Here is a 15,422-nt window from a genome sequence, read left to right as displayed (position 1 = left end):
ATTGTGGTGGCCGGGTGGTTAACACCGACCAGACCAGATAGCCGAGTGGGTTTCCTTAGGAGGCGGACACGTGATCCTTGGAGATTGTGGCGCGCGCGAGAGGGGCATGGGCAGGGAAACGGATGCACAGCACAAGTGGTTTTATACTCAAAACCACGACAGATACACGGACATCAGCAACTTAAAATAAACACGGAGATTTAAGGAAAATGGAAGAAATATTTCCAAGTCAAAATGTAAAACCTGAGAGAAATTAAAGTCTAAAGTCGAGGCGCCTCTACACACAGACAAGGGGAAAACGAAACAAAAGAGAATCCTCCCTTTTTTCTGGCACTTAGCTTGGTCCAGAGATGGTCTCTGTGGAACTCTGTGCGATCGAGCCGCGTGGTCCTGCGCAGGAAGACGCACCCAAAAATGGCGCCGAGCCACTCTCTGGGCGGGAAACGTATGTGAAGTAATTTGTGAGGTGATATTCAACACCAGGGCTCACCAACTGGCGTGCGGCTTCCTCGTCGATTGCGCTTGCCGATTTTGTGGCTCTCTGCAGAATGGTGCCGCTCCCTTCAGTGATATAAACGAGGCTTCGAGGTCGGTCTCATGACTCAGCGAAGAGCCAATGGCCAGCATCTTGCTCCACCAAGAGAGCCACTTCGCTTCAGCACGAATACGAGAATCACGCAGCCATTTCGGCGTGCCGAGAGGAGAGCAAAGCGAGATCCTCCGTCCTAGCCACGTTCCTCTCAACTCCTGTCTGCTCTTCGAACTTCACCCTTCTTCCACCTCCTGGCATGGCTTGTTGGCATGAAAACTGGGCAGGCAGGGCTTCTGCCCGCTCAGCAAGCTTGGCTCGCTTGTTGTTATGGTTGTTCTTCTAAAAACGTAATTCTTTCATTGCTGGCTTGTAAATACAAAAACGTTGAAGGTCACAAGGGGCAATTACATACTGAGGAAATTGGTCTTGATCTCGATCTAATTAACACTGCGCCATCCCCCGTGTGGTGATAAGTAACACTTAAGCTCACAGTTTCCCTACTTAATTTACATTGAGATGTCTCCTACACGTCCACGGACCTCGCAACTCCATACAATATAACTTTCCGAATAAAATCCTCCATCTACCCCCACAACCATAACAGTATGATAGTGATGACTCCAAGTTCATTTAATATGGTATGCACAAGTATGTGAATGTGCTAAATGACTGAAGTGTGAAGTTTTGGAAGTTCGCCAAAGAGGTTAAAATTTTTCAACCACCACACATACAGTACAGTATGTTCCCTCCATTAAACGCTCCCCCCCCCCGGTCCCCCAAGGAGGGGGTTGAAAAAATAAATGCAAAGGATTTGACCGTGGAAGCTAAAACTTTCAGGGCCTCCCCCCTCCCGCCCCAATCACCCCTTAACCCCTAACACCACTCCCCCTCTACTGGGGCAGGACATCGGCATTTCACGGACAGGGATCCAAATGGTGTCTGGGGAAGGGATTAAACGAGACAATCTTGTAACACACAAGACACCTGGTTACCCTGCGACGGTGGGACAAAGCGTTCGTTTCCCATTTTGTCCATGGTGTCCAAGTGTACCTAGGCAGTGTCGGCTGTCGGGCGATGACATATTTCTGCTCGAGTAATACACAAATCGATTCGTCAATGAATACAAAATCCCTCCCATATAAACCGTCAATTAAACGGAAAAACAAAACCTAACAATCTGTCGTGGACATGCATTTTTAAAGACGAGCATTTTCATCTTCATCAACACTTCCACCATCTTCCTCTAAATCGTTCACATCAGACTCAAAACGATACGGCTCCACAACTCCCCTGAAAGTGTTTCTTTCACCAATTTTGTCTCCATCCATTTCTTCAAAAAAATAAAATAAAAACTCACTGATGAGTTTCAACACACTGAGAACCTTCAGTGTTGCTGATGTCAGTGGAATCAATCGGAATCCAAGCTAGAAATGCACTGTTTCTCTATGTAAAGCTGCTATTTGGATCAAGGCGAGTTCACAGTGTGACGTCACTGGCGAAATTGAAAAGACACTCTCGGGGTTTTTTGACACTGTGATTAAAAAAAAAATTTTTTTGCCAATTTTCCCTTCAAATGAGACCGTCATTAATGATTTTCAAAGAAAAATATTTGTGTTTGGGTTCCCCTTTATTGCACCTTTATCGGCGGACAGTGATGCAGCCCCCTCTCCCCCTCCCCACCTCCAACCGCTGGATGAAAGCTAATAAATCATATTCTAATCGGACTCAAACCCCAAAGAGACAACTTGGGAGCGAGTACATCAACTCCAAGCTATCCCGTCGATCTGTGTGCGCAAAGTTCAGACTGCCTCCAGCAGAGCAAGGATTAGAAAGCAATTCAAGCGCCTGTGTGATGTTGGCAGCACAAAAGGAAAGGTGAGGCCTTTGAAAGGTTAACGATTTATGTGAACAAAGGAGGGAGATAAACGGCGAGAGGGCAGAGGGTAATAAAAACGTACCGAGGTGGCACAGCCTTTGCCCGTAGCACTCCAGACAGTGTTGAATCATCTCCCTGAATAATCAAAAGAATCAAACAGTGGGAAGCACTCATCACAATCAACGTAACTTTGGTACAGATACCTTGGCTGCACATATTGGTCGACCCAGGAAAATCGATCAATTTATTGGAAAGATTCATATTCGAGGAACTCAGTTCAACCTGTGTTTTCTGAGAGTTATACATGATCGAAGCTCATGGAAGAACGATGTGACACACACATGGCAAAGAGGAAATGTAGCGAACCAAAGGCAGCAGGTTGATACAACAAGCAAGGGAACAACGTACTCGGCTTAACGACTCACGAACACATGCGCGATCCGAGGACGAGACGGGCAAACTCGAAATCGATACAACAGGACAAAGGGTGTACGGACAAGAAAACACACAAACAGATTCAAGATACGATTAACAGGACGTAGCATTGAAACGAGACGGATCTGATGAGGTTAACTTGATGTTTTCTGAAGATGTTCTCACGGAAGGAAGAAAAACCGCACGCACGTGCGAAGAAACTGTAACTGCAAGTTCTCAACTACTTGCATTTTTAAACTTCTATAATTAACATCCACATTCCACTTGTACCGGACACAACAAGGTTTCACAAAGTGTTCTATTTATTCCCATCTGATGTACCTTTCTCTGTCACAGAGCGTTGGTTCGACCGAAGCAGTTTCTAGGCCTGGGTTGGGGTCATGCTGGGTGGTTTGCCATCTCTCTCCCAGCAATAGTTATGGCAGGAATTTGTAATTTGGCCAAGATACGGGAAAAGCTAACCTACTCTTCTTCGCGAAGGACACTGGGATTTAACGTCCACCAATTAACGCCGGCAGATGGGACTCCCATTTAACGTCCATCCGGGGGATGGCAATCACATTGACGAATCACCCCTGCTGGTGAAACATTGGGATGACAATTTATAGTTGGGTCAGGATTCAAACCCAGGCTAGACAGCGGCGAGTGTGTGTACCTTTAAGCCATCCTATCAGCCCCACGGGACCAACTGTCATCTCAGGATTCAATTTATTTGTAAATTGTCATGGTGTGCACAGTCAACTCTGGCAATGCTTCGTTGTGATGGAATGTCTGATTTCCCCCACTCCAAGTAACAGCAACGAGGACAAAAGGACCGGACCCTCGTTACCAGGCTGGCACCCGTGTTGGCTCATGCTGGTCGAGTCAACTTGAGAGAGCGATTTGGTGCAGAAGCATGGACGGTGAGCGAGCTCATGCGGAGAGTACACACCTGCTGCGGCCCAAAGTCAGGGGAATGAGCGAGCGATGCTCGGACAAGATTGGGACGAGGCTGCTCGCAAGCGTAGCCTTCTTCCCGAGGAACTGTAGCACGTTCATGGGCAGTTTACAAATATCAGAGTGAAGTAAATAAAGTTTATTATTTTTGCACCTGCACTCTTTGTTCTGTGCATGTGCCGTGGTACGAGACTGCATCGTGTGGGAAAGCTTGATTGTGGATTGCAAAAGTTATTTTGCTTCGCCGTTCTTGTGGTCCTGAATGCAGTGCGTGAGTTAGTTGGCACCATCAGGGCCATGGCACACTTTTACCTGAGATAGTCAATTAAGCCTCTGAGACGATGCTGCACCCCCAGTTCGGAAAAGCAAGCAAGCACAACTCCAGTTTTAAAGCTATCCCACCAGTCTTGAAATGGAGAAAGCACGGATCATGAACAATTTGAACGAATAGAACCATTTCTACCCAAGACTATGAAAGCTTATAACCATAAGTGGAAGCTTAAACACAACCACCACCACCACCACCACCACCACCACCTCCACTCCCTTTACTAACCTTGGTTCCAAAGGTTCAAGTTCCTCCAAGCAGGTAGACAGTGGTACAAGGTGGAAGTCCCAGGATTCAGAATCGACCAATTGAGTTATCAAACCAAGCAGCCGCATCTCGTAGTCAAAGCTCAGCATCCGCCAGCGTCCTGTCCATTGGGAATAGCTTTACACGATTGGCTCTTTAAGATAGTCTGTAAGCTCATGGTCACAATGGGGCACTCTTCTCGAACACTTTTTGGGGGAGGGGAGGGGATTTTCCATGGTCTTTCTTTTTCAAAGGTAGTCTTTGAGTGCCCATCCACTTTTTCACTGAAGGCGTCAAGATTCAACCACAGACGGTGGACTTGGACTAGGATCACATGTCGGTCAGACCAGGCAGTGAACGCAGATTACTTCCTCTCCTCTCTGAAGGCCACGAGTACGCCAGCTGGGATTTTAATCGACAAAGCAATAGCAACACAGCAAATATCCTGCGACGAGCTTGGTTTCCAGAATCTTGGAATCAAAATCCTTATTCCTGCTGCCTTCAGCCAGATTTCAACCCACAACCTCAGAGATGAAATTTTGGGTTCAAATGCAACCATACAGGGTTTTTTTTTATTTAAAAGACATGGAGTGAGTGAGTGAGTGAGTGAGTGAGTGAGTGAGTGAGTGAGTGAGTGAGTGAGTGAGTGAGTGAGTGAGTGAGTGAGTGAGTGAGTGAGTGAGTGAGTGAGAGAGAGAGAGAGAGAGAGAGAGAGAGAGAGAGAGAGAGAGAGAGAGAGAGAGAGAATAGCCAGCAACCGATTACCGGTGGTAAAATCCCAATCGAATTATTGTTGCATTAACATCAGATTTCCGTAGATTTTTGGCCTTTCTCCATAACTCTGTAAATTGTACGCAAATCGCACTGAAATAATGGACAATCCGTAAAGCGAAGGCAGATTTGCTATAGATTATCAAACAGGAACTGCAGGTACAACCATTCAAGGTGAGATATGGAATTTGTTTTCATGACATGGTGATGCATCTCTCTAAGATGAGGAAGAATAAGAAGAACCACTCCTTTCGGGTCTTCAAATGCATGGGGCTGCTGAGGCAGTTTTTCCTTGGCTGGGGGGCACGATCCTGGACAGGTCGCCACTCTGACGCAGGACACTCGAGTGGCTCATTCTTCCAATAATTTTACTCATTTTGCCGACCTCAGAAGGACGACAGACTGAGTCAACCCACCTGGTGTTATTTTAACGGCACGACGGGGGCTCAAACCCAGGACCAGAAGATCTTAAGCCAGACACCTTAACCGTTAAGCCAACAACAGGCTTCCATGTCACGTGAATGCATCGCTAATGCTAAGGAGTGCCATCTACTTTCTTCTTTTGGCGGAAGGTTGGAGATTTATCCGGTAAAATTAGCGGTTGCCATGACAACCAAAGGACATCCTTGTTCATTATAAGGTTCTACTGTGAATCAAAGTGTGCCCTGTTGGTTGCTTCTTCTTTCTTTTTTTTCTTTGCAAGACAGGCTCGTGGAAGAGCAAGGTGACGGAGGGATTGGACTAACAGTGGGGCAGTGGGGTAACTCTTGGACACAGTAAGCAAGGGAGTGAACGAACAGGAAAACTGGAGAAAGGAGGGAAGGAAAGACAACAACCTCCAAGAAAAAGGGCCGAGTTAGGAAGGGTTCACAGCGGTAATAAAGATTGTGGGTAGTAATGGGGGGGGGATGATAAGATGGTGGTGCACCACATGCTTGAAGCTCCGAGGGAAGATTGGAATAGAACAACCTCAGGATGGGAATTCCGCAGATGGGACAAACAAGGAACAAAAAAAATTGTTGAGGTGTGCCATAAGCCTGGATTCAGGAAGTGTAACGTCATGAAGATACCTGGAAGAATATGTGCGTCCTGGAGTTTCTGGGGAGGTTCAGAGGGCTGAGAGAGCAGAGGGAGCTAAACCATAGGGGAGATGGAAAAAAAAAACAAAGAGAGACCATCGACCTGCCTGCGAAGCGAGAGCAACAGACCTTGCCCTTCAGCATAATCATGGGAGACACCAATGATCTTAAGAGCTTTAGATGCCACAGAATGCAGGAGAGTTGCTGAGGCGCCAGCCGATAGCAGAGAGCAGTCCTCCAATGAGCGACAGACAAAGGCCTTGTAGGCTGCAGGTAGTTATGATTTGACAAAGCGACAGACAAAGGCCTTGTAGCTGCAGGTAGTCCAATCTGTCGCGAGCTTTAAAGGCCAGCATGCAAGACAGCTGTTCAAGGGGCTGTCACACCTTGACGTTTTAGCCAGCGTATGGCAAGGTCTCAAAATGTATGTAAAATGCTGGCGTACGCTGAACTATTGATGGGTTTTTTTTTCCAGTTTTGGACGTATTCATAACATTCATTCATAACGTATTAGTAACGTACACAGAACATTTTAATCACATACAGATAACTTATACCAACGAATGCTGAGCGTGTTGTCGGCATTCACAACCTATGCCCAACGATAGTCTAACTTATGCATAGCGCGCGGCAGCGTATCGCCGACGATTACGTGGCGTAGGCTATTCATAGGCTGCGGCTCGACAATTCAAATCATAACCGCACTAGACATCGAAGTGTGAAGCCGCTGTCACACCTTGACGTTTTAGCCAGCGTATGCCGACGTATGAAAAATTTGCCGAACCAAGCTGGCACACGTCAAATACATTATGGGTAAGTTTCGTATACGTTAAGAGCACGCTGAAGCACGCTGGCATACGTCGTAGTTTTCTGGCATGTGTCGTCATACGCCGAGTACGTCGAGAAATTTTCAGCATGTTGAAAATTTCGACGTATGGCACACGTTCCGCATACGCTGGCATAAGTTCTAGGCACGCTACGCGATCGTTGACACACATCACTTGTACGTTACTCATAAGTCGAAACACGTCGAGGTAATGTTTAGCGTCAGTGTTCCAGACTCCCTGGTTTTTTTTTTCTTTTTTTTTTCTTCGGTATGACTGTGATGTTGACACTTCGATTTCTAGTGCGGTTATGATTTAAATCGTTGAGTGGCAGCCTATTAATTATATTATATTATAACCGCACTATAAATCGAAGTGTCAACATCACCGTCATACCGAAGGAAAAAAAAAAACCAGAGAGTCTGGAACACTGACGCTAACCATTACCTTGACGTGTTTCGACTTATGAGTAACATACAAGTAACGTGTATCGACGTGTGTCAACGATCGCGTAACGTGAGTACAACTTATGGCCAAGCGTTATGCGGAACGTGCGAGTCATACATCGAAAAATTTCAAGCATGGAAAATTTGTCTAACACCTCGGTGTACTACGACGTATGCCAGCGTGCTCTTAACGTATACAAACTTACCCATAACGTATTCGACGTGTGCCAGCATCTTCGCCAAATTTTGCATACGCCAGGCATATGCTGGCTAAATCGGCAAGGTGTGACAGGGCCTTCAGCACAGGGACAGCAGTTTTATTCGGTTGGGAATTTTACTTCTGGGTATCTGCATAGCAGAAACGGTTGAGCAGGGTAGTTGTGGGAAGATGGAGGGGAAAAAAAATATACAGTAAAAGAGAAGACGGTGAGAATAAAATGGAAAGGAGGGTGGGTGTCTAGGAAGCATGAGGGAAGGGTCCTTAACAGATTCCACCATTTAAAAATTCAGCCGTTTTTGCATATAATAGATGTCACCCTTAATAAATAAATAAAATAATTCATAATACTATCACCAGGAAAGAAATGCAGATTCATAGCTAAACCAGTCACAAACACTCCATCGTGCTGTTAGTGGTTGACGGCTGCAGTTATACACAACACACCAAAGGTAAGGCTTTCTCACCATTAATTTGGCAAGCGTGTAAGTCTTTGAGTGCAGCCATCAGCTCCACTTCACTCGACTGGATGACTTGCAGAAGCTCAGCAGTTGTGAGCTACGGAAGACAAGATGGTTACAGAACAACTAACAAAAATTAATATTTAAAAACTTCCAAGTCAGAGAGACTGACATTTTAAAACAACTCGTAGAGTAGGGACCACCAGTAGAGTTTGCCGAGCCTCACATTCCATTAAACAAATACCATGGGAGAGCACTTACCCATAAAAAGACATCTTTGTTGTTCATACACAGTGAGTACTGCACAACATGGTGAAAAGAATGGCTATCTTCGAGCCTCAAAATTTATAAACAGGTTTTATGGAAGAATGAGTTCGGGTCAACATTGTTCAAGTCTGATATCTTGGTTTGTAGGAGGTGTTTGGACACCAATTACCAGCACAACTACTGAACTGAAAACAACAGCAAACTAGAGGGGGAACACTCGGTAGAGTGCAAAACCTCCGCCGCCAATACTGCAAGGTCACTCAAGTGAACCTGATATCCTATTCATTCAATTTGAAGTCAACAGTGCTCACAGAGTTATAGTTTGCAACTTTCCTTTTTACATACTCAATTCATTCGTCATAACTAGATTCCTTGAGACAAATTGATTTCACGTGGGTATATCCACCTGAAGTTCCAAAATCAGCCGTAATTATAATTTTGGCATGTTTTTTTGTTGGAAATCACTTATAACATGTGGAAATGCAAAAAATAAAAATAAAAAAAATCGAAATTTTGCTGAAAAAAAAATGTTTTGTTGTTCTTTGCTTTGTGGAAACTTTCCTACGAGAAGGACAAAAACTGGGCATTGATGCACAACTGATGCCTGAAATGAAATGTTTCTGAGCTGAACGACCAGGCAACTTAGACAGGGGAGGCATAATGATCTTAGCACCACCAGAAATGTCTCCAGTGAGTCCCCAACCAGGTATTAAAGGCATAGAATATAAATCAGTGACGGTGGCAACACATAAGCAGAAAATAAACATTGTTACTGTGTACAGACCGCCCATCGCAAGTTCACCAGTGTTCAAGGAGAAACTACAAAATATCCTGGCATCTTTGGCACTCGACCAACTGACAGTTATCCTGGGTGATTTCAACTATGACCTTCTCAATGATTCAGAACATAACATTATTCGATTGATGGAGCAGTATGGATTTCAACAGCATGTGAAGGGACCAACAACAGATTATGGATCACTGTTGGACCATGTCTACGTAAACAAAGCAGTGGTTCCAGTAGTCGATATTGTGGACACCTATTATTCTGACCATGATTCAGTCCATGTGTCCATAAAACTTTAAGTCTCTTCACACATTATAATTACGTCAGGAGAGGAAAGATCATGAGACACTAATCATTATGTTTGTGAACTTGGAAAGACAACACTAATATGGAGGTCAAATATTGCCAGGTTATAGCCTTCCTATTATTTAACTGAGATATTAAGTTATAGCAGTATTATTGTGTTGGTGTTGTAATATTATGACACCCTAAAATATCACTATTACTATTTGTCTATTTTATAGCAATAGAAGTTACTCATTTATATTATTGTACAGTCTTATGTATAGTAATTCTAATTTTATCATGAAAACGAAATTCTTATTTATAATCTAAATTAATAAATATTGAATAAAATAAATTAATTAACTGATATAAAAGTTTATTGTGAAACTTGTAATTTATAATTTGAAATAAAAGTTTATTGTGAAAATTGCAAAGCGAGTGTTTTTCATGCTAATTCCCACAAATATAATCGGATGATACAACAGAACACATACAGGAGGAAACGCACTACAATAGCATGCCTGCATGATAATTACTCTTATAATATATTTATTCAGTACTAGTCTTTGATGTATGAATGTTTTAAAAATAAATCACTTCATAATATGTACCAGGGTATTGTACATATTTTTATCAGCTTTTTATATTGTCATGTTACTTAAGCCTGTTAAATCTATAATTTCAGCCATTGACTTTTATCATATACTTGATGATGATATTCATGTGATATAAGGCTTGATAAAATCCATATTTTGGCAGTAAGTGCTGTGATATTGATATCAACTTTTCCCACTGGTGTTATCACATACTTAATTTTCATTTTTTTTAATTTAACTTGTTTTTTTTTTAAATACAAGTTTTTTTTTCAAAAATGTAACTTTTTCCAAATTTTTACTTTTTTTATTACAAATAGAACTTTTTTCCCAAAAAATTTATTCCTTAAATTTGACTTTTTTTTTTTTTTAAATATAACTTTTTTTCAAAAATAAAACTTTTTTTCAAAAAATTATACTTTTATTTTTTTAAATTTGAATTATGTATGGTCAAGTATATGATAAACAAATCATCACATGGTTAATCGGTGATATGGGTTTTATCTACTCGTGGCTGATATGATATCACTCGTTCGTGACTTGGCGGGGGGATTAGGTATGGTCCAAGGATCATGCCATTATATTTTGGACTTGGTCCAAAGTCCAATATGGCCGCTATGGTGGTCATTTTGAAAAAAAAAAGTAGATTTTTTTTTTTTTTGCATTTCTACATGTTTTAAGTGATTTCCAACCCCAAAAATTTTTAAAAATTGTTAGAGAAAAAATAAGAAGAAAAATTTTGAAAATTTTGCAAGTTTTTTTTCAACAAAATTTCGACTTCATTTTTTTGCATTTCTACATGTTTTAAGTGATTTCCAACAAAAAAAAACATGCCAAAATTATACTTGCAGCTGATTTTGGAACTTCAGGTGGATATACCCACGTGAAATCAATTTCTGTCTCAAGGAATCAAGTTATGACGAATGAATTGAGTATGTAAAAGTTAAAAGTAAAAGGGAAAGTTGCAAACAATAACTCTGTGAGCACTGTTGACGTCAAATTGAATGAATAGGATATCAGGTTCACTTGAGTGACCTAGCAGTATTGGCGGCGGAGGTTTTGCACTCTACCGAGTGCTCCCCCTCTAGTTTTGGTTGGAAATCATTTAAAGCATGTAGAAATGCAAAAACCAAAATTCAAATATTTTTTCAAAATGCCCGCCATAGCGGCCATATTGGACTTTGGACCAAGTCCAAAATCTAATGGCATGATCCTTGGACCATACCTAATCCCCCCACCAAGTTCTGTTGAAATCCGTCGAGGAGTTTTTCCGTAATACTGTTCACAAACAAACAAACAAACAAACAGAAAGGGGTGAAAACAGTAACCTCTGATCTTCGATGGCGGAGGTTAATAATCCTCCAACCAATCAAAAACTACGAACAGTGCCATTCCAGCCTATGATTGGACATGAAGAGGCCTCATAAGATTTAAAAAGAGAAAAATCAATGACGTGGTATTCCGTGACTTTTCTTTCATGTTTCCATCTCAATGTCGTGCTTGTGTGTCACACATTACCCCTGCTGGCCCCAAATCCTCTTCGAGCATGCGCTCTTCCTCGGGCGCGGAATATGGCATCTCTCCGAGTAGAGCCCGCAACTTTCGCAGGCCAGGCTTGCAAAGACGCGTTTCCAGTAAAGAACTAGCAAAACCACAAATCTGCAACGCACAAATAGAGGCACAACTTCACCACTGCAATAAAGATAGGAAGACCGAACAAAAACGCACCATAAACACACACAGCTACATGTTAAGCAACATGTTCTACAATCAAACATCATCACCAGGATTTCCCTCAACAATTAAACCAAATCTATCAATCATCGCCAGACTGGGTGGCGTCATGGTTAGAGTGTCTGATGCAAGCCTGGGAGGTCAGTGGTTCTAACTCCAGCCGAGTCATGCCAGACTTCGAAAATGGGACGTGCTGCTTACTTGCTTGACGCTCAGCAATTAAGAAGGATAGTGCACAGACAAACAACCACAAGTTGGCAACCATAGTGCAGGCTTGATGGGCTTAATGGCCTCCAAATGTGTTGAAGTCGCTTGAAGTGGATCATCAAAAAGGCATACATGTAAGCATGTATTTTCAAAACCTTTTTCCTCCACCATCGGACCCCGCTATTCGCGGGGGGGGGGGGGGGGGATACATTCCTGGAAAATGCTGTGAATAGTGAATCCACGAACAGCAGGGCATTGTTTCAATGGATAAAGGGGGGATAAGTTCCCTGCGGAAAGTGATTCATTGAGGAAAAAAATCAAAAATCCTGTGAAAAAGCACAAATACGTAAGCACAGGGCCGTAAATGTCAAAGAAAGTCGCATTTTATAAACTGGGTCTATGCAGGGTCCGCGACTAGCGAATCCGTGAATAGTGGGGTCCAACAGTATATGCAAATTTATAGCTATATGGATTACAAATCAAGTACAGAAAGTTGACGATTCACGTCGAGTCTACGTCGTTTCGATAGAATGTTATTAACACATCATGGGACAATCGTCAATTTAAGTCGCGCTGGTCTGATATAGCGTCATTCAAAATTATTAAATACAGTACCGTATTTTTCGGATAAAAAGTCGATGTGGAGTGCAAGTCAAATTGGCTATTTCTCCCATTTTTTTTTCCTTCATTCATAGATAAGTCGATCTGGAGGACAAGACGAAGCTCGATCAACGATGGTGTTTAGCAAAACTGTCGTTCATTCAATCAGGACGATAGAGTAGTTAACGACTCCCTAAAACTCACAACGCATCCCCACCTACGGTACTTTGAGTGCTCTTTTCTTCTCAACACAAGATTACTCTTCGTACAACTATTCGTATTTCCACGGCACTCAAATCACAGCATCTCGCGGCACCTTGGTGACGTCTTCTCTGCTCTGGATTCGCCACACGTCCATACGCTCAATTGGAGATTTCTTGATTCCAGATAATTCGCCATGTGACTCACCCAAAAGCCTTGCCCTGAGAACGCGTCCGTCCCCCCATTATAACACGACATCTACAGGAATATCTCGTCTGCTTAACATAGTTTTGCTTAACGTTGCACTTTCTAGGAAAACATCCATGACGTTAAGTGGTGTGTATAAAATTAACAATTAATTTCAGAAAATATCACAATTGGCAAAACAAATTAAAATAAAATTTAAAAAAACTTCATTTATGTAATTTAACGTATAAAACCATAGATAGACGAGAAGGCCACTCGGTAGAGCACATACCTCGGCCACGTAATGCCTGATCCACAAGAACATATCGGGCCCAATACATTCTTGAAATATCATTCTATATATCATTTTTGAGCCCCATCTCTCAATGGTGAAGAAAAAAAAACCCCCCAAAACAGCCTTTTTACAGCCATTTTTCCCTGCTGAGCAGGGGTTAGCTTTTTGCGGGCTCCATGCAACCATGGTTCCCTTCTTGAGGCAATGTTTTATGGCCGGATGCCCTTCCTGACGCCAAACCTGGTCGCATCTTACGACACACAAGGATAGGGTACACCTATTCTAACCGGGGCATACCTATTCTAACCGGGGAACCAGTACACTGGTACTCATTCTGCCGAACTCGGAAGGATGACAGGCTGAGTCAACCCCCTGGTGTTAATTCAGTGGGTAACGGGACTCGAACTCAGGACCCAAGGATCTCAAACCAGCCACCCTAACCGCTAAGCCAACACCAGGCTTAATGGTGAAGAATCACTTTAAAATTTCTAGTAGCCGGATATGGATCCAGATCTTCACCAAAATCTAATCAGTTCGTCCTTGTCACACACCGAACCTGTCCACAAAATTTCATCCCGATCCGTCAACAACTTTGAGATATCCTGCACACAGACAGACAAACAAATAAACCAATGTCACCCGCAGGGTGACCCGTATCTTGCCAAAAGGTGACCACGTGTGACTTCAAGGTCACACTGAGGTGAACAGAGCTGCTATCCACCAGGAATGACTCCTTGAGGAATATCTGCCTACGAGAGATTCCGATGAGAATCGTTCTACAGAGTAACCATGAAAAATATGCTTTGCCTCATAACGTCACCAAATGACATCATAATGTCTCAAGCTTGACATATCTAGAAAGCACTCATCGAGGTGTTCAATTTGAGCTACTATACGATATGGTTCCTAAAACTTGAAAATTTGACCTTAGGCGCTAACCATGAAGGTCAAGGCCAATCGCCACCAAAAATTAATCAGCTGAGCGCCAGAGCATGAACTATATTCACATGAAGTTTGAAGACGATCCGATCAAAATTACTCAAAAAATAAGGGTTTCGTCGACTCCCCTGATTTGCGACAAAGTGATCTTGACCTTTGACCTTGACCTTCAAAATTTTGTGCACTGAAAGGAACCTCCATAGGCCTCTGATATGCGAAGTTACAAAAATTTCCAATGATAACTGTGCTCTGCAGAATTTTTTATACGTGATTACAGACAAACAAACAAACAAACAAAAAAAAAACATACAAGCTGACTCACATATCTTGCAAAAACTTCATTTTGGCAAGATAATAAACAAGCCGGTAGGCGGCGATGGGTCGCCGAGCATGGAAACTATAAGATATAGAGCAAAATGGAGGTCATATTGCGGATAAGGAATCACCTTAAGATTATGCATATCAAATCTCATCCAGTTCCATCTACTGATAACGACTCGGTATCCATTTGAATGAAAAGTACCGAAAATGCGGTTTGAAATCGGAAATCCCCAAAGTTTGAGGGGGTGCTGTGGGTGAACAAAGATCGAAATCTAAAATCCGGCTCGATCGTTTGTGCACAATGTATTCCAGACGATTAGTGTGAATCTTCATGACCATCCGACCATTACCCAAGGAGGAGTAGCATTTGGCGCGAAGGCACCTCCAGCTCTCATATTATCGATTTTTGCACCTTTGACCCCTGACCGAAGCAAAATCGGTCAATATGTCCTGAGGCAAAGTTGTAGTACTCATTAAGTATCATGAACCTGCAAAGTTATATTCGTATCGATGCACTCACCTGGTCGCTAGGGGGCCTTCAATTTTCACCAATTTTCGCGCATACCCTAATTGTAGGGGGCGCTGCGGGTAAAGTATTCCATATATCACAATAACCGGAATGTATTTGATAGAGCATCACCTGTAGATCATTCGTGCCAAATTTCATAACCCTACGTGGGATAATGGCTTTCGGAATTGATTTCGCGTGAACGGTACCGATTTTGAAGGTTTTTCGGTTGTTGCTAGGGAACCAAAGCGTCCCTAGCAACCATAACAATTTCCAAAGCACTAGGTCATAAGATGTACCTACTAGAGCAGGGGTCGGGAACGTTTTTGACTCAGAGCCATTAAAGCA

At 42.8% G+C, this 15,422-nt stretch overlaps 2 protein-coding genes across 3 annotated transcripts in view; one reads left to right on the top strand and one right to left on the bottom strand.

Moving 5' to 3' along the window:
- LOC147009565 (hippocalcin-like protein 4) overlaps positions 1-15,422 on the top strand; it is a 43,870-nt gene that overhangs the window by 4,169 nt on the left and 24,279 nt on the right. The window lies entirely within an intron of this gene.
- DSCC1 (DNA replication and sister chromatid cohesion 1) overlaps positions 1-15,422 on the bottom strand; it is a 33,971-nt gene that overhangs the window by 4,540 nt on the left and 14,009 nt on the right. Inside the window, exons 4-7 of the mRNA XM_085861389.1 lie at positions 11,602-11,742; positions 8,158-8,248; positions 4,336-4,474; positions 2,491-2,543 (exon numbers count right to left, since the gene is read on the bottom strand). Of these exons, the coding sequence (XP_085717515.1) occupies positions 2,491-2,543; positions 4,336-4,474; positions 8,158-8,248; positions 11,602-11,742 (424 nt within the window). The remainder of the gene's footprint in view (positions 1-2,490; positions 2,544-4,335; positions 4,475-8,157; positions 8,249-11,601; positions 11,743-15,422) is intronic.

Source organism: Eptatretus burgeri, chromosome 17 (genome assembly GCF_056783735.1).
Source record: "Eptatretus burgeri isolate ZD-2024b chromosome 17, Ebu_testis_v1, whole genome shotgun sequence".
In the NCBI taxonomy this organism is placed as follows: Eukaryota; Metazoa; Chordata; class Myxini; order Myxiniformes; family Myxinidae; genus Eptatretus; species Eptatretus burgeri.
This window is presented reverse-complemented; position numbering and strand designations above follow the sequence as displayed.